The sequence below is a fragment of the Pezoporus flaviventris genome, unplaced genomic scaffold (genome assembly GCF_033815535.1).
Source record: "Pezoporus flaviventris isolate CSIRO_AGI_PZ_B2104156 unplaced genomic scaffold, CSIRO_AGI_Pfla_v1 ptg000045l, whole genome shotgun sequence".
Taxonomy (NCBI): domain Eukaryota; kingdom Metazoa; phylum Chordata; class Aves; order Psittaciformes; family Psittacidae; genus Pezoporus; species Pezoporus flaviventris.
Window position 1 is genome coordinate 20,225,551 of NW_026892593.1, and position 25,416 is coordinate 20,250,966.

The window sequence follows — 25,416 nt, forward strand, 5'->3', positions numbered from 1 at the left end:
ACATAACAAAGATTCACATCTTAATTCTGCTTTGGCTCAGCTCTCTGACCTTGGCTCACAGTGAGGGCAGGCTTGCAGGGAAGGTTCTGCAAATCCTTGTGAAGCAAAACAGCTGATGTTAACAGCAGAAAAGTTTTAGGGAGACTCCCATTTTTGTTTTGCTTCTCATTATTGTTCATGTCATTTAATATATTGTCTGTATGTAAGAGCAACAAGTATCTGGAATACACAAGCAATGAGTTTACTTCTCTTACAGGAGGTACAGCCCATATATATGTGTAGTTGGTATATATTCCAGTTTAGATCCTTAGTCTGTAAATTTAATCAGTGTGTTAATAACTGTGACTGCTGGATATTTTGCCCCAAGAAAGATCTGTTAGACCTGCAGCTCCATGTGCAAATCAGCCAGTCTTGTAATTCCCTGCCATGAAAAGAGGAAAATCTTGCTTGCTACCCTCTCCCCTACCTTTAGCGTCTCCTCCTTACCTCTGCTCCTACCTACCATGTGGTGGTAGCTTATTAGATCATTTAATAAGAAAAAACTGTACAGTTGGGTTGTTTTTCCACCAGTTGAATTGAATAGACTCTTGGAGAGGTCCAGCGGGCCCTTAGTGCTGGCACAAGTTAAATGGCAGGAGAACACAATCAAGAGAGGATGTAAACAGAGGAAGGGATATTTTAGGCAGTGGCAAAGCTTGATGTTCAGCTCACCAGACTGCTGAACCTACACAAACATCTTTATAGTTTTAGGTAAGGCCTAGGCTATTTGTCTAGAAGCATCTCTTTGTATCTCAGGCATGTACTCCACTACTCTGTTTTGGCAGAAGGGCGGTAATAAAACATAGGATCTATTTATATATGTTAATAATACAGAAACTTGCTTGATGTGAGGGTAAAGGAAAGCAGATGAAGACCAAAGACTTACAAAGACACCAGTTACTGCTTAAAAGGCAAATTTACAGTATGAAGAAATAGATTCCTGCATACAGTTACTCACTGACTCTAGCCATAACCCCTTTGCAGCAGTTATTCTGAGATTACATGGAGATTTATGGATTTTGTAGTCAGTTTGATTGCTCAGACTCACTGCTTACTGCTGAGAGCTGAATAAGAATCAGTGATAATCAAAAAATACCCTGCAAGAACCTGCACATTTATCTTTGGGTGAAAGTGAAATATCTCACAACCTCTGACAGCATTTGTGTTCCTTTTCGGTTTGAGCAAATTCTGTCATGGTCCACATCTCATTCTCTGGCACGTTGCTGGTCCCCCTCTCACACCTCAGGTGAGAACATCTGAACTTACATTCTCAGGTGCTCCTCTTTCTTCCTACAACCTTTTTCTAATGCCAGCTCTCCCTTCTAATTCTCCTCTAACAAAGTGATTAATCTCCTTTTTCAGGTGATCCAGATCCTTCCCGTTGTCTTTTTTTTTTTTCTCAGTTACATTCTCTGGGCTTATATTAAAGGTGTTTGCACAAATACTTTCCTACTTTCTCATACGCTTCCGCTGCAAGCAGAGTTGTTCTCTGCCTTTTACCTGCAGAAGGGCTCTGAATGCGCTTTATGAGCTGCGTAAGTATTTTCCTTGCAGCTCTTTCTAGCTCCCTATGTTCAGGTGAAAGTGCATCAAAATGGCTAATGGGAGTGGGAAGAAGCAAAGAATACCAGTGTCATTGACCCAGCCCTAGGCACTCCATGCCTGCTCAAATGATGTTTGCAATGGAGGGTATTTGTATTGCCCACTGACTGTTCTGTGTGGGACACCCTCCCCATGACAGGCCCTTCCCTTCCACCTGCAGCGCCACATCAGAAAAGCTTCCACGCCAAAGAGACAGGGTGGAACAGGACAGCAAGTGGTGAGCATATGGGTTTGGAGGATACTGCAAAGAGAAAGGAACAACCCCTCACATAGGCCTCCAGGGTGACGGTAGGATGTATCCTATATAGCTTCCAGTACAGTGGAAATGAATAAAGCTTGCAAGCCAGCCATGCAGTTGCTGGAAATGGCAGCAACAAATGTGAAGGACCAGACTGCAAGGGAATTTAGCAGGGGGACGAGAAACATTTGCAAACCCTTTTATTTATAATAGTTAGCATTCTGCAGTCAGATGTCAGTCTTTCAGGTCCTGTTCCTCTCCTTTTGTGTAAACTAAGTTACGTCATTACCATGTTCCCTTTTCACTTCAGCCTGGAATATCCTCTTACTTAGCAGACTAGTTGCTTTGCTGAGACCCCCTCACATATTTCTGAATGACTATCCCTGTGTCTCCTAGGTTTGAGCAGTTCCCTGATGCTTTTTTGGCAGCATGGAAACAAATGGAAGTCTCCTACAAACAAGAAAATATTGTCACCTTTATTGTATGCACATAAAACAAGGGTGCAGTGCTCCCAGGTACCTGCAGCTGTCTCTGTGTTGTCCTCTGGATGATTTACTGTGCTGCTGCTGCTGGTGTCCCTGCCACGACAGGCAAACACACTGTGTAATTTTGGACCAAGTTTTCCAGGAGCCAGTCACTTCAGACATTTTGTTCCTTAAATTTTGGTTAGCCCCAGTACAGTAAACATCCATGCAAATGTACAGCTTCAACCACATCATGGTCTCCACTGACTTCAGTGGATGAGTTCATACATGTGGTTTAGGCACAATGAAGCAAGAACTTGATCTTTTCTTTTCCACAGACTTTGTGCTGATGGGTATTTGTTTAACAGAGCTCATCTGTTATCAAGGAGAGTTTGAAGACATCCGCATCACACAAAATGTAGGCTGCTCACCTGTGCCTCTCAAGGCACCCACATATTTACCACCCCCATCAGGACCAGCCGTTATTATATACTGGAGTTCAAAACAGTTTATTCCATTTTGTTGCATACTTGTGATGCTGCCAGAATATACAATAAGCCAGTTCCAAAATGTGGGGCATGTCACATATAGTGCAGGTATATGAGAAATTAACTGTTCAAGCAAATAGAGCATGTGAAGATGCAAGACATGCTATTTTGTTGTTCTCAGGGACAAGCAGGAAAAGATAACGGTATACTGCTGAACTCATCGATCTGATTATAACCAGATAGTTTGTCTCATGAGTCCAGCTCCTGTGGCGTGATTGCTGCAGAAAAAGATAACAGCAGACACTGTGCCAAAGAAGTTACTTCAGAAATACCCTTAAGTACATTACATCTTTTAAGCACTGACTTTTGACAACCTGCTCCACATGGCATTTCTAGAAGTAAAGCTGAAAGTTAGGTTTAACTATTTTTACAGCGAACAAAAACAAGGAGGCCGGAATAAATAGAGTGCAGGAGGTTAGACAGACAGTCCCCACTGCAGCTGGCATGAGGTCTGACGAATTCTTTGTGTTCTGCCCCACGCAGAGTCACTGCAGTGCCTCCCAGGTCTGGTCTGTTGGGCTGCACAGCTTGCTCGAAACATACCTGAGGGCTACTGCAGTGGTCTGGGAGGAAGCAGCCTGAAAGCTGAAATGGAGGGAGGGAGGAAGGGAGGGACGTCATGCTGAACAGCTGATACGGCTGGGAGGAAGGCAAACATCATACTGTCAGTGGATGATTTTGATTAGATGGGTCACGTATGAAACTAGCATTCCAGGCAAGGGTCTGTTGAAAAAGCAAGGTTTAAGGAAGGTATTTCTCAGCTCTGAGAGATCTAAAATGTTTTGCTGTCATCTTCCACACATCACACCTAATCAGAATTGTCCAGAGGGGCTGAGAGCTGAATGGAAGCATTTTTGTTCACTGATTACTGGGTTGTTGGGGGTTGTCTCTCTCTTGTGGGTTGTTCTGCTATATCTTTTAATTATGGAGGTCTGTCCTATGACTAGAAGGGGATTCAGACATTTTTAGGATTCGATTTTGCAAAACCAAAATATAACCAAATCAGAATCCCTCTGAAATACAGTGTGAGGTACCTGAATGAGCTCTTATTAAAATTTTGAACTCAATTACTGTTTCTGTGTAACTATGTTTTGATGCACTTTTAAAAGTAAAGCATGTTGAGGACACCATCTGTTTTGGAAAATAATGCAAAACCAGGCAGTGCTAACAGAGAAAATTAATAAAATGTAAATAAGGCTGATAGCTGATTTGCATGGTTTAAAACCATCTTTAGAAAGATAATTACCAAATATTTGGGGTTTATTTAAAATCATGAGATCATTAGCCAAATATGAAATCAGGTTACAGTTTTATAATGTGCTGATGTAATTATGAACAATATATTTAGATTATTCCTTCCTTCATAAATTTAAATATTACTGCTTAAGAGTCAAACAATAGGGAAAAGTTAGAATCTTTTCCATTAAAAGGCTTGTTAGCCTCCATACAGAGACATTCCCAATACATTCCTTTCACCCTCTTAACAGAAGTCTTTAAGTAAATAGCTGTAGGTGAGTGTTTGGAAAGCACTTGCAAAATGGAAAGTACTTTAGAGTTGGTAAACCTTGAACATTAATGGAGATGCTAACCATCAAAATTTGAATTTTTATCTTTTTTGCTGCTGAGAATCATCTTTATTTTTCCTGTCTAGGGCTAAAATTTCACTGAGATGTTCTCTCAGGGTGTATTTTAGATTGCATTTATGTCTTACAAGAGCAACAAACAATATTACAGCAGAGGCAGGCAGGACTGTTCTGATGTGCCTCTCCCAAAGGTAATCATTACTTCTGAAATCAGCACTTCTGTGTGCAAAAGTATGCTTCACATCAGCATCTAGGAAAGTTCACAGTCTTAATAAAATGATTAACACATAATTCTAGTTTTTGAGGGCAATTTTAAAATAACTCCTGTTTTAACTTTCTAGTCCTTTTAACTTTCTATTCCTTAGCCATTCCAAGTGTATTAGGCTATGGGGAAGATCCCTGGGAAATGGATGGTACACCTCCCTAAATTAAAATAAGGGTTGGTCAATACTATCGACTGCAAAGCCATTTCATTTTCCAGTCCTGACCAAGGAACACATTTTTATTGTCAGTTCACTCAACTATTGACTAACCCATCCATCTATAGAATGTGTTTTCTTTAAAAGCTTGAGATTAATTTAGCCCTAAATAACACAACAGGAAATTAAACACATTTTAAAAACATTTATGCTAAGAATACCATATCCAGGTGAATTCATCACAGCAGAAACACTCCAACTTGTCACCTTTCCAAGCAAACCACATCATTGAAGATCTATTGAAACAATTTTAAAATATGATGACAAGTTATTTTTACACCCCCTTCTCCCCCCATAAAAATGTAATTTTAGTCTCATCAACACAAAACAGAGCTGTAAAATTCACTTCCTTTATCGGCACAGGGAAGACTATTCCTGTACTTCATTTCTGACAAGAAAGGATTCCCTAATTCCATAACACTTTTCTGACTGACCCCTTCCAGCACTTAACTACAATCACACTTGCAAAGTTAATCCAGACAACTATCCCACATGCCTTTTCCCGAGAAGAAATAGTAAAACTTGCTTTGAAATCAGAAGGCCATGGTTTTGCAGGTGGACTCAACATCAAATTATCTTCACATATGCTGTGGGCATACCCATCTGATTCAATGTATATGACACTGCTGAATAAATATTTAGAAAGGAATGGAGCAGTCACAACACTCAAGTTTTTATAATGTAAAGTACAAGGTACAGGTAAATATTAGGGCTTTAAAAATATTAAACCAGCTGCAGGTGCTAACACTGTTCCTATTTTTTTACTGCATTAGGTAGATTCCTTGCCCATCATGAGGCAAGTACTCCTCTACTCCCGTAATACACTAGGGGTATTTTTGTTCAATACCGTCAGGATTTATTTTTTTAGTAGACAAAGCGAATACAGTTAGGAAACAGTTAAAGTCAAGTTTAAAATAAAGACTTGAGATCTATTATGAACTAATGTAGGATACTTTTTTTTTCTAAAATATAAGATTTTACCTATATCTATATATTTTTTTCCTGAAATAGAATAATTGTGATGTACACAAGCACAAGTCTGTAAGTAATCATGCAAATTGTTCACATGTGCAAATTGCTCCTAAGTACAAGATTTATTTAGAGGAAAAAAGCTGCTGTGTGTCATTACAGAATGTTTATAAGAGCAAAATATGGATTTGAAACTGCTAGAGGAATATTACTGTAAATTAGATACACTGAAGCGTGGCATTTTTCTTCTTTTCACTACATTATTCTCAGAGTATTTTGGGCAATCCTGAGACGAGTAACAGAACTGCAGAGGCTGTATTCCTGCAGTGTGGACAGGGGGGACAGAAAAAGGAAACAGAATTTCTCATCTTTATTGTGCACAGTTGAACAAAATTTTGCAAGAAGCAGTAAACAATACAGCAATGCACATTATTCTGTGCTATTCAGAGAGACAACCCAGCAAGATTTTCAGATCAGGAAGCGTGTCATTTTCTCTATTTCATTTCAGACCTAGAATAAATAAAACCTATGGCTGAGCGCAAACTGTTATGCCTTCACAATGCAAATACACTTTTTGTTCTATTATAGTGCTTGGCACATTGGTTTTCAGTTTGCAGTACTACAAATACCTTCTCATCCTAAAAATTCACCCACATGCTGGAGCACTGAGAAGAGACTGAAAGAGCTGCTGAAGGATCACCTCACCCAGTGTCTTTTATCAGAGGGTGCTCAGTGGAGTATGCCAGAGGATTTTAGGACTGTCACAGGAACCCACTATAGAATTACCTAGATTAACTCCAAAATCACTTTCCTCTGAAAGCAGCAATAGCTACTTTAGAGGCCCTGCTGCAGGTAAACTGGCAATTATTATTTAAAATCTTATTTTATGCTTGATTATGTTAGCAAATGTTCAATTTCATCTTCTACCTCATCACTCAGAATCACAAGATTGTTCTGCTACCTTTAACTTTCCATTTTTGTTAATTCTGAGAACACAAGTACAAACATTGCTATTATTTACCCCTCCTGAGTTCTCTAACTCCTCCATGAAAAAATATATTGTCCAATGAAACAGTGAACTAATGATCACACTAAAAATTGAAATATTTTGGACTTGCAATCTCTGCACTATCTTAGGCAAGGGTACCACCAGAGTGAAGGATTTTGATATATATTCTCAAGGGACTTACTTTTTAGCCCTAGAGGCTTAAGACATTCGGTCTAAAGGGAATCTAGATTAGCTACTGCATTTTTAACTTCAATTCATAGCATGGCACCAGTTTCCACCAGAACAAATAGTCTGTTATCTTTATTGTCTCAATAGGCTCACTTAAAACCAGATATCCTAGTCCTCAAGTGTTTTTTAGACTGAGTTTTGCACAGAAATGCACACACAGCAGGCTCCATTCCTGGTTTTAATGGAAACTTGGTTACACTGCTCTTTGTTATTTTCCCCAACTTTTATCCTGTTCTTTTACCAAAGTCTATTTATCATCTGTAATCACATTTTTCTTACACATCTGCTTTCCCCCTGTTCATGGATTTTAAATGCTTCTCATTTTTAAATAAAAGCTGAGACAGAAGCCTGGTTTCATTCTGTTTTGGGCAAAAGCTGCATTTTCTGCACATATTCCCACTACTAACTAGAGAGCCTAACTCCCTTTATTTCCTGGACACTATCTGCACAGTCATACACTGAAACACTGCTTCTCTCCTTCTCTTCTCCTCCTCTTCATGGGTTTAGAAAGCTACCACATAAAGGCCATGGTCCTTCAGCCTCAGAGGCCAAAGAGCAACCCAGTGCTAAAGTAAAATCTTTATTCCAATGGAAAGTGTATGGAAGGAAGGAGAAAAAAGGAGTCATAATCTTGTTTCTGTTCAGCGCTGATGCATGAAAGAACCATACAAAAAAAAAACAAAACCAAACCCAAAGGAAATTGTCAGTGAAAGACCTACAAAGTGTGTCCAAAATAAGCAAGTGGGGAAAATCCATAGAAAATCTTTCCATTATATTCACAGTCAAGGGTCTAATTTAAAGATCAGTTTTCTGGTCCTGTACTACAGTGCGTACAACTCACAGGTCCAACCATTTATGGGCCTGCACTGAGGCTTCCTAACATGATCCTCCCCGTTACCCTAGGCAACCTACAAGCAGAATGAAGTCCCTTTCCTCTTTCCTGAACCATGTTCTGGTTTCTAAATGAACGCCACAGTCCAGGAAGAAATAAATACGTCAGCTGCACATACTTACCATGGTTTATCTTCTCCCCTTCTTATTACCACCTCTGCCATGAAAATACAAAGGCAATCCTGCCTGTGGACATCTCCTGACACAGTAGGCTTTGGGAGGTCTTTTAAACACATGGAAAACAGAACTTTTGTGCCCATTTAAGCAGGTGCCACTGATCAACATGAAGGCAAATGATAATTCATCATTTGCCTGTACATGTATTAATTATCCAGCCACCAGAGAACTGTCCTCCTGTACAACCATCCTTCACATGGGTCCTGCTTAGGAATTTCTTACGCAAACATAGCTACAGTCTTCTGAAATTCTCCCATTCCAGGGATAATCCTGTATTTTTGACAAATATACAGGAAACATTAATTTGAGGAGTTGAGGTTGTTTTATTTTAACACCTAATACAATTCAAATTTAAAGGATTACTTGCACAAAAAAATAAACACATTTGGTATAAAAATTTATCATCACTTTAACACCTTTTTTCCTCTTACGGCCTGCTCCTTCTCTGGAGCAGAAACATATAAAGACTAATGGCACAAGTTTGTTTTATTCTACAGCATTTTTTTTGTTTTTACATACTCAAGTACCCTAGAGGACAACAGCCCGCTGTATACAAGAACCATTTTCTTCAGCCTGCTGAATTATGTTTCATAAAGAACCAAACCTATAAAGGCATTTTAAAAATCATTGTCTCTTTTTTTCCAGAAGCACTGACTTTTTGCACCATTTATATACAGAAGTGTAACATAACAGCTCTTGAGTACAGTACATGCAGCAGAATATATCTGTTGTATATAAAACATACATTTAAAATCTTGACTTACCGGAATTTTTGGAAGATTGAATAATTGTAGAATGCCCACTGCTTAGAGAAAATGGTTTGATAGTACAAATGTCTGCATATGCTGGCCAATGGAACAATCCAAGGCTCACTGGAATAGTATCTGTAGCACATCAATGTGCATAAATAATTTACTTACAATATTAAAACACAACTAGCAAAATCAATAGTTCAAGATGTTACAACTGCTATGTTAACCCTTAAGTGGTTGCAAGGAAGTGTGGTGAGGGTTCCTCCCCCTCCCAAGTCCTCTAGAAAACCTTTCATACATAATTTGTTTTCAAGATGAAGAAATTTATTTATGTCTACTGCCTCTTCTCTTCATTGCAGCCGTACACTGTGGACAGTACCATTTCCCTTTCGGTGCTTCTGTAAGTCCAACACATCCGTAGTGGAACCACTCAATAGGGCACTATAAAAACAGAGTTAAAGAAAAGGTTTGGGATTTGGCTTTTTTTTCTTTCCCCCCCTTCAAAACATGTATTATAAATACAATTCTATTAAAATGAAGTGTGAGTAAAAAGCACAGATTCTGCTTTTCACATAAAGTTACAGCTCAGAAGGAGAAGAGAGGAGGATATCGGTCCCTATCGTACACTCAATAGACTAAGGGTAGTGATAAAATTTCTAGAAGTCATACATAAGACTCACAGAGCACAAGAATGTTATGCTTTGAAATACTTAGTTTGACAACACTAAGTGACACAAAAGCTATCTCATCACTCACTTCTGTTTAAATGTGGTAACCCAGTAAATACATGAGTACATTCAACTGTTCTTTTAAAACTTTTTTTATTTTAAGAGGACAACTGACATTAGTGGTGACACAGCTAAAAGTTCCCAGAAATAATGGGCATTTTAAAGATGTCAGAGGTTCCCAGCAAAGGGTGAAGCCTTCTAAAAGAAACTGAACTGTGGTGACAGATGACACGTTTCCTGAAGAATGGTTCAACTCATATGCACGTTACTCTAAAAAACTGTACTCTAAAACCATCTCAAAAGTAAATCCTGCAACCAACAGTTACATGCACAAGCCTTTCATGAGCCTTTTGAGCTTTGTTACTTACATCTTGGTTATCACAGCCTACCATTTCACCATAGGACACCTAGTAAATAAGAAAAAAAATCCTATTACTAATTAAAAGCAATCGACATTTTCAAAGGGGTAAAGTTTAAGCTTCTTCCTTTGAGTTTTTCATTAACAGCAGTAAAACTATTTTGATTTTTCTCGTTACAAAACCCAAAGAACATCATGTTCACAGCAAACTGATTTTAATAATTTTTTAATACCCCCCCCCCCCCCCCAACTTCTGCATATTTCAGGTTGGATAAAAAAGATCAGCATTTAAAACCCAAACAAAGCACATTCTCGCCTAAACAACAGTGCTCAGTACATTATCAGCCCAGTTTTCAAGATTATGTCTGGTATTTCCCTTGCATACATGACAATTTCAAGCACCTTATTTGAAACTAGGCTAGAATTAGATGATCTTTGAGATCCCTTCCAACCCAAACAATTCTAGGATTCTATGAAACAAACACTTTCAAGTAAATTTCTATAAATTCTAAAAAAAGACAACACTCTTAAAAGTGTTCATAATAAGAACAAGCATTTTAAAATAAAAGTTTCTCATGTTGTCATTCAGTCTCTCAAGTTTCTGGATAGCTTTTACAAAACCTAATTGGCTGGGGTTTTTGTGAGGTTTGTTTGGTAATTTTTTAAGGAGAATAGGTGAGACCAGGCAAACTCCTGACTAACTTAAATTCTTAACTTAATTCACTGTAAACCTGTTCAATTTTTAATTTGATAACTCCTGATGTCTTTATTAGAAAATACAAAACTTTCCAGTATGTCATATTACTGTAAACCTTTCTTGGTTTTGGCTTCAACAGTTAATTATTCGTATCACCAGTAAGTAAATAAAAACAGACCAGAATTTCAAGACTGCAAACAGAATGGTTCTAAATCAGCAATCAGAGAAGGAAGTTCAACTATAGCAGTATATTTCAGGCTGGGGGCCATTCTTACCTGATTACATATGCAATAACGTGGCTCATTTGGATCATAGGTCCAGTCAACCTGGCTATTAGAATCAGACTCTGGTATTACTGCTGTTTGCTGTGATAGCTCTTGTGCCAGTGCAGATGAAGAAGAACATGATGATAGAGAGGAAGAAGAGGAAGACGATGATGACTGCTGACTTGAAGATTTGTTGTTGTTTCTAGGAAAGAGGGGGAAAAAAAAAAAAGAATAATTTAAATTTATCTCCTGCCAAATGAAAGAATCATTAACAAGTACTTTGTGGACTCTGAAATACTGCAGTATGTCAATGCCAAAGCATCACTCATTAACTTCATTCATTCAACAACTGCAAGAACTGAAGCGGACACGCTGAATGCTCTTTGGAAACAAGTCATCCCTGCTTACAAGTGCAAGACACACCGCTCTAATCAATGGAATATAACAGCTTTAAACTGTCCAATGGCTTTAATGAATGGTTTTCTTCACAAAATTTTCCATCAACAGCTTTGGTGTCAAGTCCCCATAAAAATTATGCTACCAATAAAACAGAAATTTACATACAAATAATGTTATGTATGATATATAACTTTTTTGAAGATGACCAATTCTATGTTAATCTGCACCCAAGCATCACCAAACACTCCATAGAAGAGTGCCAGAATACAAATTCTATGCTTCTGTTTACAGGTCATATATGACACCCAAGATATCCATAGAAGAAAAATGCTTCCAAGACAAAATTATTAACTGAGCTGTGAACATACTCAAATCTGTATGAAGAAAAAACCAAACCCCTACAAGTCACAAGGATGGGCAGACGTACAACTCAAGTACAAACTCAAGTACACCTAGTGACTGTTGTCACAATGTGTTATGACACTATGGTGTTTTAAACTGGTTTTAGACTTCATTTTCCCTGTCATAGATGTCAGCCATCAGAAACTGTAATTATTTGTGAAGTGGCAGGAAGCAGACCTTCAGGTTATTTCAAAACCAACTACGAGGCATTGCATGGCAATTCCCAACATTTGCCGTTAGGTCAAATCTCTCCAGAACACAGAAAAATGATGGAAGACACTAGACTATATCACAATTGAAAAATAAGTATCTTGATTGGCTTTAAAACCTTGGAGTGAGTTTGCTTAAAGAAAAGGAAGTGAGAGGACAAAACAAGAAAGACGTGAACAAAAAAAGGCCAGCAGACAATAACTACCTCCCCTTATTTAATATGAAGTATTTCCAATTCAGTCCATGACCTTTAAAAGACATTTTAGCCATCTTAAAAACTAATTGCAGTCAACAACTGAGAACACTTACTTGCTTTTTCTGCCACTTCGTGAATCTGTGGTTGATGAACTTAATGTCTGTGTTAATGTAGATGCCAGAGCTGATGATGAATACCCAGAGGAATCTCTGGATAACGAAAATTCTCTTCCAAGCTGAAAATCATTGTTCTTAAATGCTTCATAGCTGGCCTTTAGGCTGGATGTTCGTCTTCCTTCCTTCATCTAAAAGGAATACTGATACTGTATCAGATTACACCATGGAGCTCTTACAGAAGACAGACCATGTTGCTAACTGCTAATTATTTGTACAGGTTCATTAGTTACCCTGTTAACAAAATGATGTATAGTAAGTGGTAAAAAAGGGTAAGAATATCCCACAGGAAAAGCTAGAGAATAAGCTCTCCCCATTATGCAAATTTTACAGGATGAAGCTGTAGCATATAAATGAAAATGATGAGTACCGAACCACTGCAGCTGAAAGTGATCATGGGAATTCAGATTAAAAAAACCCAACAACAAAGCACCTGAACAAAAAAAAACCCCAAACACATTAGTCTTTCTTCTTAAACCAGTAGCAAATGGCAGAAGAACAATAAGGCATTGACATTACCTGTGCCGTGGCTTGCACTGCCTGAGCTGCTGCCATGGTAATTGCACCGGCCCCAGATCCTGAAGATAATGAGCCCAGGTTATATGATGCCAATGGTTGAGAAGAGTTTGTATTGTATGCATTGTTTGAAGAGGATGATGAATTACTGTTTCGACACCCTTGATGAACAGAACACATTTATGAAATTTAAAATGAAACTAAATTCCTTTGCATTTTAAGAAGAGTTATATACGACAACCAGTGAAAGAGCAGGAACTCCGTTTATGCACCAAAGCAGTCTGATCATTTGGGAAAAAAGTTTTAAGAAGCCATTTGACACAGCCAGTATTGGCTGAAGAAAAGAAGTTTATTCCCCCTTATCCTCATGCGCAGGGAGTCCTTTTAGAAAGGCAGTCCTCACTATCATACTCAGCTATCAAAGAACAGATGCCTATGTCTCTATAAACCAAATTTCCACTGAAACAATGCTGACTACTGTAACCATCAGGAAGAGAGAAGAATTTGATGGGACCCCTACACTGTTTCTGAAGTAAAACTTTTAACAATTTCAATTCTAAAAAATACAAACCACAGTTTTAATGCAACACAGATTTCCATGGCCATCTATAGACTGAGAGCTGCTCAAACATAATTACATTTTATTTGCTACCTCATGTGAAGTTCCTTCAAAATAAAAGTAACATGGGCGTGAGGGAGACTACCTAAAAGTGATGAACAGCACTAAACTCCAAAACAAAAGGTCATTTACTTACTATAACCTCTCATAATCTTTTATTTTCAGAAAAAAAAAAAAAATCAACTATGAAGCATCCCAATTTTGAAAATGGGCAGAAAGCTGTGTTTGGTTTTGGTTTTTTTCATTCATGACTCAAAGAATTCTCACCTCTTCTGAAACAGACAATGCAAAAACTTATTTTATTGTAGCCAATGCCACATCAGACCAACCCTTAAAAAAAAAAAAAACCAAAAGTGTGAATCCCCCACTTTGGAAATTGTTGCATATGTTTCTCTCTCCCAAAATAATAATGCATTAATCTCGTATTTCTACCACTAGCTGAATGAAACTGCACTGTATCTCCCTCCAAGCAGTGTAAATAAAAAGAAACAACCAACATGCAGCTGTTAAATGACAACAAAGCTGATGCACTTCATGGACAACACAGATGAGCAACAATAGCTGCTATTTCACATGTTATAAATGACTGAAAATCCCAGAAGAAAGAGGATGAGCCTCTGATTTCAAGAGACAGTAACTCACAAATACGACTGGATTTCTCCTGATTAAAAACCAAGACAACGAAGATTACCTGGCGTATTTTCTTTAGAAGCATCTGAAGTCAGGGTAGATAGAAGAGCTTCAGATTTAAACTTCTTTTCAGGAACATGATCTGTTGTACTATGGTGAGAAGATGGATTGTGTTTCCTTTCTAAATGAAAGAAATTAAGGGAACTTAAATGTAAAACCTTTTCAGCTTGAAAGTCAAACTGTAACTACATGTTTGTTAGTCTCAAAATACTTACTCTCTACTGGAGTGTGAGAATGAGCATGATGGTTATTCACAGGCTGTGATGGTGTATCCAGCTCCAAAGACCCTAAGAGGGAAGTAAAAAGGAGAGAAAAATTTCAGTTATCATTGGCGTAGTTTTGACTTTTAGATACTAAATGAATCTTTACAATATTAACCAAATCACTATGAAGTTATATTTATTTTAATCAGAAGGAGCACAGCTGGGGTTGAAACCCTTCCTGGAAGTAGAACCAGGAGCCAGTGAGATGAACAGTTGTAAAACAAAAATTGGTGCATGCTGCTGTCCAACTGTTGACGCAAAGAGAATAAACAACACCACTGCCCTCAACATGCCATGTATGAGCATAAGTTGCACACGTGGCAGTGATGGTTGGAAAATGCAACACCAAAAGTACTGACAATCTACACCAATATGAATTGAGAAGACGACTATAACAAGTAAACTATATTAATGAGGCACCTTGTCCCACTGAGCCAAAATACATAAGCACTAGCAATGTCTGAAAAGATGACCTAACATTCAACAGGGAGGGCTTTAGATCATCATCCAAGTTTCCATAACATTCAAAAATACAGAGCAACAATCACAAGCTAAAAAAAAAAAAAAAAAAAAAAAAGAAAAAAGGCAGGAGGGCACAAATATAAGTCTTCATCTAAAAATAAATTTTCTTGTAATATGAGGAGAGATTTTGACCATAAATTGCATGTAACAATATATAACAGTCTGCATATGAATCTTTGGCAGTAAGATTTTGAATAGCTGCAATACCTAGCAACGTACATTTATACAGAAGTCAATTCAAGAAACTCACATTCATTTTTCAAAATCTGTAGCTTCAACATTTCTTTACCTTTTTTCCAGTGACTTCAAAAAGCACATGACTGTACTACAAAAGCTTAAAGAAAATTATTCTCAAAGAGGTTCAAAGCATGAGGGGCTATTTTGGTTGAGCTAACATCAATCATGCTAGGAACTAGTCCAAAGGCTGCCCTCTGGCGGAACCTCCATAATATGTATTTAGTCTGAAAGCTAAAAATGCTTCTACTTTTCCCTTTAATAAAAAAATCCCAACAAACTACCTTAAAGAGGAAAGTCTGGTACGTTTCTATTTTGAGTTCTTGAACTCTACCTATCTACTCACCAAACACATAGCTAAACTGAAGATGGTATCACATCTTACAAATTCAGCTGGGATTCCAACTAAAATAAACTAGTCCTTTTCTGTAGTTTCCAGCTCACTAAAAGCACTTACTTTGCAGTTTTATTTTTGTGCCTGTTATTTGTAGTATGAATTAAAAATAAAATATACAAAAATTCCCATCTTTTATAACAGGGCAACACAAAAAAATAAAGAAAGAATAATTATTCCTAATCTCCGCAAGGGACTGAGGTTACTTTTCAGTGTCCTTGGGTATGAGAGCAGTCACTGCCTCTCAGCTCCATAATCATAGTAGTTACACCAACTTTGAAATTTATCACGATCACATTTGAAATTCATGTCTAAATGCTGATATGTACAGAAAGGATGGTTTCTTCTGCACTCAAGTCACTCAGGTCATCTCCAAGCATGTAGAAAAGAATGTCACCAGTAGTAGTCAGCATGGATTCACCAAGCGCAAGATAAATCTTGCTTGGCCAATCTAACAGCCTTTTATGATGATACAGCAAGATGGGTTGACGAGGGGAGCAGTGGATGTTACCTACCTTGACTTCAGCACAGCTTTCGACACTACCGTTAACATCCTTGTATGTAAGCTTAGGAAGTGCGGTTAGATGAATGGACAGTGAGGTGGATTTAGAACCGCCTGAATGGCAGAGTTCAGAAGGTTGTGACCAGCGGAGAAGAATCAAGTTGGAGGCCTGCAGTCAGTGGTGTTCACAGGGATCAGCACTGGGTCCAGTCTTACTCAACTTGTTCATCAATGACATGGATAAAGGGCTAAAGCATACCCTCAGGAAATTTGCTGATGATAACAAAGCTGGGGGGGGAGTGGCTGATACACCTGAAGGCTGTGCTGCCATTCAGCAGGACCCCTGATAAGCTGGAGAATTGGGTAGAGAGAAACTTAATGAGGTTCAACAAGAGTAGGGTACTGCATCTAGGGAGGAAGAACCCCAAGTACCAGTACAGACTGGGGGCTGACCTACTAGAAATCAGTTCAGCTGAGAAGGACCTGGGAGAACTGACAGATAATGCTGACCATGTGTCAGCAGTATACACTTGTGGCCAGGAGGACCAATAGTAATCTGGGGTGCATCAGGAGTGTGGCCAACAGGTCAAGGGAGGTAATCCTCCCTCCTCAGCCCTGGTGAGGCCACATCTGGAGTACTGTGTCCAGTTCTGGGCTCCTCAGTATGAGAAACACAAAACTGGAATGTGTCCAGTGGAGGGCCACAAGGATGATCAGGGGTCTGGGGCATCTCTCTTAAGAGGAGAGATTGTGGGACCTGGGCCTGTTTAGTCTATAAGCAAAGACTGAAAGGGGATCTCATTGATGCAGGTAAATATCTCAAAGGCGGATGCCAGAAGGATGGTGCCAGACTCTTTTCAGTGGTGCCCAGTGACAGGACAAGAAGCAGCGGCCATAAACTAAAACACAAGAAGTTTCACCTCAACATGAGGAAGAACTTTATGACACGGGTGGTAGAGTACTGAACAGGCTGCCCACGGAGGTTGTAGAGTCTCCCTCTCTGGACACATTCAAAACCCACCTGAACAAGTTCTTGTGTAACCTGCTGTAGGTGGCCCTGTCTTGGCAGGGGTGTTGGACTACATGATCTCCAAAGGCTCCTTCCAACCCTGAGATTCCGTGATGCACCAAATTGGCCAAAAAGCTGACATTACATTTTTGTTCACAGCCTAAATACCAGCATTGCTCTATTTGTTAAGCATGTGGGTTTCTTACCAAAAATGTTTTTCCCTTGCTACCCCATTACAAAACAATCTACTCTCTCCCCTTTAAAAAAAAACAGAGTAACTAACTTCGCATTCCACCCATGTAACTAAAATAGCTACCCTCCTCAATTTGGTGGTAGTCAATTGAAGTAAGAAATAGTACACTTGCAAATAGGTAGATGGCAAGCTTAGGCTGAAGTACTTAGCTGAATACCTAGTCATTAAAAACAAGTTTAAAGAATTCTGCACCCTACTCTAGGAACTCACAAGTACAACAGTTGTGTGAAAAGTATACTCGAATTACTCAGGTGTATTTTGACTTCACTGGTAAAAACTGAGGTTGAAACTGAGATCTGAGAATCACTGACTGATGAAAAGTATGTGGGTTAAACACAATAGCAAAACACATGGAAATACTTGAAGCCACTAACAAATGTATGCTTTTTTTAATTTTACAGACTGATGGAAAAGCTGTCAAGATCCTAAATAAAATCATGCATACTTACGTCTCTCTAATATTTCTGTAATTCCAGCATTATCTGCTTCCAGCTCCATTTTAAATTTAGCAAGCTCCTGGTCCAATTTTCTCAAATGACGGTCTACCTGTTTTTGAGACAAAACAGTAAATAGCATCCAGTTCTGAAACATGGATATCCACATCCTTCATCTCAGATTTGCTAAATATTTCCCTGCCACACAGCACTAAGCACCTACAAAAATGCAGAAGCATAACTTCTCAGTCACCTACAGTTTGCTAACTCAGCAGAGATGCTCAAGTTAACACGAACATACTGCTGCTGATCCTAAACTGTGCAGTCAGTCACGGGATACAGTAAGGCTGGATATTGGCTCAGCAGCTAGAAGCCCTCCTCTTACTATAGGCAATGTTCCAAGACACAGATTGAAGTGTTTCTTGACAAAAAGATTAAAGGACTTGGGGGTGTTGTAGATATGCATATAGAAAGGGAAAGAGAAAGAACAGTTCACAACATGTGCTTAAGCAGACATTGGGCTGCACTGGGGAAACTGCAAAATTACTGAGTTACAATTTGTACACTATTAGACACATCAGTAAACATAAGTACTGAGTAAAAGAGTCTCTAAAATGAAAGTGTAAAGGCTCCTGTGCATTTGAGTAAACTATGACATGTTCTTGGGTACTGAAAATTAACAAAAAATATCTGAACTTAATATCATGGAAAGAAACACTGTGTTCCAAATGCTTCCTTCATCTGTAGTCATACTGCAGAATGTACCTGTCTCTAACCTATTAAAAATTTAACACGTTTTGCAGTTAACAGCTAACCAAAAGACAGGGGATAAGTTCCAACTTTTGGAATAAACTTTTGGTTAGTTGAAGTAAAACTAAAGCAGACAAGAAATATTTGTTTAATGTCTACTATATTTTAGTGCGGTCCTGACTTGCAGGTTCTGTCTTCTGAGGAAATGTAAAATAAATCTACTTAAAATTCAAAATCCACACGCTATAAGGAAGAGTAACTTGCTCATGGCCTCTGTTCAGAAAAGAAATAAACCAAACAAAATCAACGTAATTTCTAAAATTATTTCTGTATGTTTTATATTTAAGTGACACTTACTACCTAAAGCAATAAAATACTTAAAAAGTCAATAAATATTTAATTTTTCTTTCACCAGCAAAAAAATCTGTAATGCAGCTGATCTAACAATACAAGTAGCAGAGTTGTAGTCCTTATCAAAATGTTTATAACTTCTTGGGGACAAGCAGACAATTCACCACTTCTGTCCACTTACCAAATCATATATTTGATTAGCCAGTTGCACTTTCTCATCTGCATCTTCCAAAGCTTTATAATAATCCTGTTTTAAAGAGAGGGTTTTTTTTTTAAATTATGAACATAACTGAATTAATTTCAGTCATTTTAAGGTATTGTCATCCAGCACAATATGTAACTTAAAAGGAGAAATTCACACCAGTTTTCAGAAAGACTGTGAAACTCTACAATGATCAGCTAAGTTTTAGATGACAGATATAATACATATCAGCGTATTGTTTGTGCCTTCGGAAACACCAAACTACAAGATGTGGACACTTCCTCCCACAGTGGCATTTAGATTCCTGTAAGAAAGGCTACAAGAAAAGAAACAGTCTTAGATCTGTTCTATATTACATAGCATAAGCTTACGGACTCAACATGAGATGATGTCTTTGCAGGGAGCACTGCAGATACCACTGCCCTTCACAATGATGCTCAACAGTACCAGTAGTGAAGGCCTTTCCAGCACCATAGTTAAATAGAGATAATGATTTATATATAGTTTAAATTATTTTTAAATATATTTACATAACATATAAGCATATTACAAAATAATTTGACTAAAGCAATCCAATTTTAAAGTCTGCTCTAATTAATGAAAATCCAAGACAAAACTTTTTAGGTATGTTTGCACTATTTTACTCCAGATTTAAACAGGTTTAAGTACCTTCTTATTCTCAATTTCCACTGAGGATGATTTTGTTTAAGAAAAAACTACCTGAAATTTTGGTTCAAATATAATCAAAAGCAAATTCATAATTTACTCTATGGACATCAGAGCCGCCGCCTTTTTTTTTTCTTTAACATAGTAATTTATTTGTAGTAATTAAGAAAAAAACACCCCTTGGCCAAATAAGGGGCTGAAGTGGCAAGTGAAGAGACTACAAAGGATTTTCTCCTGACAAAATTATAGACTAACAATAACAATACCACCCCCAACACCTAACTGTTAAAGGATAAAACAAAACACATTCATCTTTTTATTCTCCCCCCCCCCCCAAAGCTATATGTAATGCATGTATAACACATACAAGGACACAGGCTGAACCACAAGAAATGCTGAAGCTAAGCTTGAAAAACATCATTTAAAAGAAAGCCAATTAATTTACATAACTTCATGTCACACAGGCAGAAACAAAAAGTCTGGGCTGAAAATTTAGTACCTGGTTTCCTCACCATTTCAGGATCACAATTTTAAAAATACTAGCAAATGCAAAAACTAATTTAGAGAAATGCTTGATGAAAGAAACTTTCCAGTCATTTTTCTCCTCCTAGGCAGTTCTATTCATCTCTTTGAAAGCCCACAGGAAGTCACAATTCTGAATGCTTAAGTGTCCATCAATCATAAGCTATGTTTCCTAAGGTTATCTTAGTTTGCAAAAGAAAAATGTGATCCACTCCGGTGATATCCTTACTTTTTTGATTGATGTCATTTGTTCTTCTCGCCATTCAGGTTTGTTTTTCTTTGCGTTCATAAAAAATTCATTTACCCTCTGCTCAAGTTGATCCATTGCATCTGTAGCACAGGAAAAGATTAAGGTAAATGTTACCTTCTCATGTACATAAACGTTATGAAATAAGGCGGAATGTTTTTCTTAAACAAAGTTGACAGGACTGAGGTGCAAGAGAAGGGAAAAAAACCAAAACAAAACCAAAAAACCAAAACAACCAAGTGACAGGGGACAGAGGAGGGAAATACTTACCTTAATTTCCAAGAAGCAGAATTGCATTCTGGTAGGATTCTCATCAAGGTTCTTGTGCTCTCCAGCATGGGACAGGCAGGACTCCAAGTTCTAAAGGTTTTTTGTCCCTAAGAGCAGTGGTAGTGACTTAAAGCATGACCCAAACTCCTCACCCAGGGCTCTAGACTGCTGACTTTGGAACATTCTAGCCAGTTACAAACTGAGCAGGAAACAAAATGTTCTCCTAAGAGAAACAGTCAAATACAAAACCAAATCATTGAAAAAATTAGTGCCTCAAAAAGGTAGAGCAACTTAAAGAGTCAAGTCACCACCTTTACGTCAAGGCCCTCTCCACTGTATGCTAGGAAGGGTGAGGGCAAATTGAAAGCACTCACAAAGTTATTCCCCCCACCCCCCCAAGGTAGCACTAAAGGGTAAATGATTAAACACTCTTTGGACAGGATTCTCACTTACATGAAGTTGAGAAATACCATAAAGGGAAAAAATAAAGCCATAAATTCTCTAACATTAACTATCGTAAGAAAGGAAAATGTCAAATACAAGTTATTTGTTTACTGAGACACGAACAGGGATTCCCTTCCTTTTCCCTCCACCCTACTTTAAAACAAAAATCCTAAACAAAATCAATAAAAACAACCAACCCAAAAGGCAAAAGCACTGAGTTTACTATTTCAACAGCTGGACAATTGTGCATGCAACAGCTTGCATATCTCCAAGAACATGCAGCTGCCTCAGTCAAACTAGCTTTGACGGCCATGCTAGTCTCAGGATAGACAACAGCACTGAATTCTTCACAGCACTTTCAGAAATACTGTCAACACAGCAGTTTCAAATTAAACGTGACAATGCATCAACTACCTACAGACTTTAGGCTCTGGGTATAAAACACTAATACACTTCGCAGAATCCACTGGTAAAACTGGATCTCATGATCGCTGTCATCTAAGTTAAGTTTCTTCAAGAAACTCAGAAATACCCAACTATGATTAATACTTCAAATCCAATGCAGCACAAAGGTTTTCTTACTTTGTGAAAATTCACAACTAGAACTGTTCACATAAATAACAAGAAGATCATTCATACTCAGCTATCAAAAGCATACAACGATTTTCCCTATGCTGAGAATGGAATATCCAGGATCAAAACCAACAGGAACCTAACAACTGACTGGACTGAACAGTTTTAACACAGGCTCACATCAGCTTTATGCAGACCCTGACAAAGAAAGTAGTCAAACAGTTTTGGTGTACAACAGGTTAAAGATGGGTGAACCTGTACAAGAAGCATTTTCTACTTGCACTGTTATTCACAGAGAAGATTAAGAAGCCTGAACATTTGGAGGCTTCCAAAACTTTGCTCTTTACCAAATGACATAAAGCCAACATGCAAAATGTTCTATCTCCTATTCCCAGGGTGCAAACAGGTACGTGCTAATTTAAGTTAATGGTTCCACAGACATGAAAACAAAAAAAAAATCTTCCTTCTTTACTTTTCATTGAGGACAGGTTACCAGACTGTGAAACTGCACACGGGAAAACTTCCACAGAAACTTGGTTTCTCCTGAAGGAACAGAGATGGCACAGGGAGACGCAGTCAGATCTACTGAATTACATGAAAAGTTCTCTCTGACACGCTGAAGTTCCTTCACCTTTTCTCCCCACCACCACCTTTTTAATAAAACTGTGATACTATATTCTGAGATCCTTACTTCTTAGACCAAGATTTCCCTAAAGAGTTGACAGAATTATGAGAGGCCTTTCTCCAGAGCTTGACATTTTACTATGGAGGCCTGATAATCCATTATTTGAACTGAAGCAGAGAAACATATTTTACCCTCCATGAGGAGCTCAGTTAAAGCTCAAGAGTCAAGTCACAACTTGTATGGTCATCACTTTTCCCACAGCAGCCTTATCAGGACATACAGTAGGTACAGCTGGTTTAATATTTCTTTCAACAAGCATCAGCACCTGTCCCATTAGAAGAACATGTGGTCCAAACAGGACAGAATATACAGTCAACATTGACTATAAAACACAGCAGCACAGTTATCTCTGAATTGCAACTCATGTAGGTTTCTGGGACAGCTTCACTCATTGAAGCACTGTTTACAAGTACTTCAGAGACACTGAATCTTCACAGCAAATTACTATGCCACAGCATGATTAACAGCCTCCAGCTTTGCATGCAGCATCCAGCAGGCAGTTTGAGAATTCTTCTTTGGGCCTAGGGTTGGCCTTAGTATACAACAACACTCAGTGTCATCTGCTACTTCCAGAAATACAATATGACATGTTATTTGCCACTTCCAGTTAAAGCAGAGGAAATGATGCTACAGCAACCTTGGTCGTGCTAGCCGACTGAAAGTTCAAATAACCTCTTAGCTTCTTTGCCACCCTCCTGAATAGAGGTAAAATTTGTCAATGTACTCAGAAGTACTCAAGTCAATGAGATGCTCACTCCCTCTCCTGGTGCTCCCTAGCGATAGTTACTTCAGAGGCATCCATTTCCCATAACCATACTCTGCTCCCACAGCTTCAGGCACTGAACCGAAGGCAGCACTTAGCCCATAGTATATGAAAAATTCCTACAGCCATTCAACATGCGTCAGTAAAGTCTGTTAAACAGACCTGCTGGGTCTGATAAAGTAAACGTCCAAGGGAAAGCCTGAGACCACACTTTAAAGTATTATAGGTTAAATTATTGTTTTCAAGAACTATGCTCCCACAGTGCACATTCTGTATTCCCGCTTGGCATCCACTTGTTATTTCAACCTTTGCTCTTTCTCTGTTCTTTACAATAGTCTGACCCTTCTGTATAGATGACTCCTCTGATCTTTAGTGCAGCAAGTTTCATTAACAAACACTTTTACATCACATAAATGAACACATTAATTGTGTGTTAAATGACAGCAACACCTAACTAGGTGTTACAGGACACCCGAGTCCCAGGTAAGACTGCATTAGAAAAGATGAAAAATCAAAGCACCCTGAAAACAGCATGAAGTAGTGTATTGCATTACAGTGGAGATACACAGTGATCTACAAGGACACCTAGAGCAGATAGCATTTGGCTATGTGTCAGCAAGGACACGAGAACCTAAGCAAGAAGCACCTCCACATTAGGAAGTATTGTGAGGGGAGCTGGCTGGAAAAGTTTCAGGGACAGCACGCCGCTACCTGCTGCAGGAGTGGGACATAACTCATGTTCCAAACCACCATCACTGCTCTTAGGGATCAAAAATCTAAAGAGTTTGGGACGTGCCGCCGAAAATGCCTTTGGGAGCCGCACAAGCCCAGGAGCGAATCTCCGGCAAGATCCTATTCGCGCCGACAACCGGCCGCAGCCGCGGGCGGGGGCCGGGGCGGGCCCGAGGCGAGCGGGCGGGTCGGCGGGGCTGGGGCCGAGGCTAGCTCCGCTTGCCAGCACGGCGCCAAACAGCGCGTCCCGCCCCTCGCTGCGTGCCGGCGATTCCCCGCGCAGCGCGGGCCTCCGCAGCGCCGCCTCCCGCCGCCCGCAGCGCCGGTTCGCAGGAGAGGACGCCAGGCGCACCATGCCAACGAGACAGGCGGGGTCCCCTCCTCCCCGGCCTCCTGCACCGGACAGGCGCTGCCGGAAAGCCGGGGTGCAGGGTGGGGAAGTGGCGCGAACGCCCCGGGCCAGCGGCAGAGAGCGGAGCGCCCCTGCGGCAGCGGCGCCTCCTCCTGCCTCCTTCCCCGCCTCTCTTTCCTGCCTTCCTCGCTGGCTCGTTGCTGCCCGCGCCCTGCGGCAGTCGCTCCGTGCCCGCGGCCTTCCCCCGCGGGCGGGGCGGGGAGAGGAGGGGCGGTGTGTGCCGCGGCGGGGAGGGGGCGGTCCGAGGCGCAGGGGCGGGACTCACGTACTCTGCACCTGCAGGTCCATCTCGCGCATCTCGGTGAACCTGTCGCGCAGATCCATGGGAAGCTGCTCGATCACTGCGGGGACAGCGGGAGGGGGGGGGGGGGGGGAGGGGGGAGTCAGTCACTCGCCGCCGTGGGGGAGGGGGCGCCGCCTCATGGCCGCGGCTCCCGCCCCGGTCCCGGTCCCGTTCCACCGGCCGTGCCCGGCCGCCCGGCGCCCCCGTCCCGCACACACTCACTCTCCAGATAGTCCTCCAGATACAGCATGGCGGCAGCTGGGCCCGCGCCAAGGGGCTCCTCGCTAACGGGGGCTCGTCCCTTCCAATATGGCGCCGCCGCCAACAACACCAGCAGCTCGACTCAGCGAAAACAACATTGGCGGCTGACGGCGCTCGCTGCGGCCGCGCCGCGATTGGCTGTCCGCGCGGCTGACGCACACCGTGCCCGCGCTCTGCCGCGCGGCCTCACGGGAAATGTAGTCTCTCTGTGGGGAGGTGGCGGGAAACTACATGTGCCGCCATGCGCTGCGGCGGCCGCGCCCTCTCCGCCTAGTGGGAGGTCCGGGGAGCTCGGCCCCATCCAGACCCGCCTGCGCTGCAGGGCGTTGTCGTTTTGGTCCGTCTGCGGTGTGTGGTTTTTGTCTGGGAGTAGCCTCTCAGTCCCCGCTGACCCCGGCCAGGTTGGACAGG

The 25,416-nt window shown here is 40.2% G+C and overlaps 1 protein-coding gene across 6 annotated transcripts; it reads right to left on the reverse strand.

The window, feature by feature from the left end:
- Window positions 1-8,530: 8,530 nt before the first annotated feature.
- Window positions 8,531-25,127, reverse strand: ING3 (inhibitor of growth family member 3). Of its 6 annotated transcripts, none has more exons than XM_061467621.1 (12): window positions 24,967-25,127; window positions 24,731-24,802; window positions 20,565-20,665; window positions 19,127-19,192; window positions 17,860-17,956; window positions 14,449-14,520; window positions 14,235-14,354; window positions 12,928-12,986; window positions 12,349-12,539; window positions 11,038-11,230; window positions 10,076-10,114; window positions 8,531-9,420 (listed from the first exon to the last, which is right to left on the reverse strand). In XM_061467621.1, exons 1-12 carry the CDS (start codon window positions 24,992-24,994, stop codon window positions 9,304-9,306), a joined length of 1,155 nt encoding a protein of 384 aa, XP_061323605.1. In that variant the 5' UTR covers window positions 24,995-25,127; the 3' UTR covers window positions 8,531-9,303. The 6 variants fall into 6 exon arrangements, with proteins under 6 accessions (XP_061323605.1, XP_061323604.1, XP_061323608.1 ...); XM_061467620.1 differs by having other exon boundaries at window positions 12,928-13,085; XM_061467624.1 differs by lacking the exon at window positions 24,967-25,127 and adding an exon at window positions 20,853-20,959 and having other exon boundaries at window positions 12,928-13,085.
- Between the last annotated feature and the right edge of the window lie 289 nt (window positions 25,128-25,416).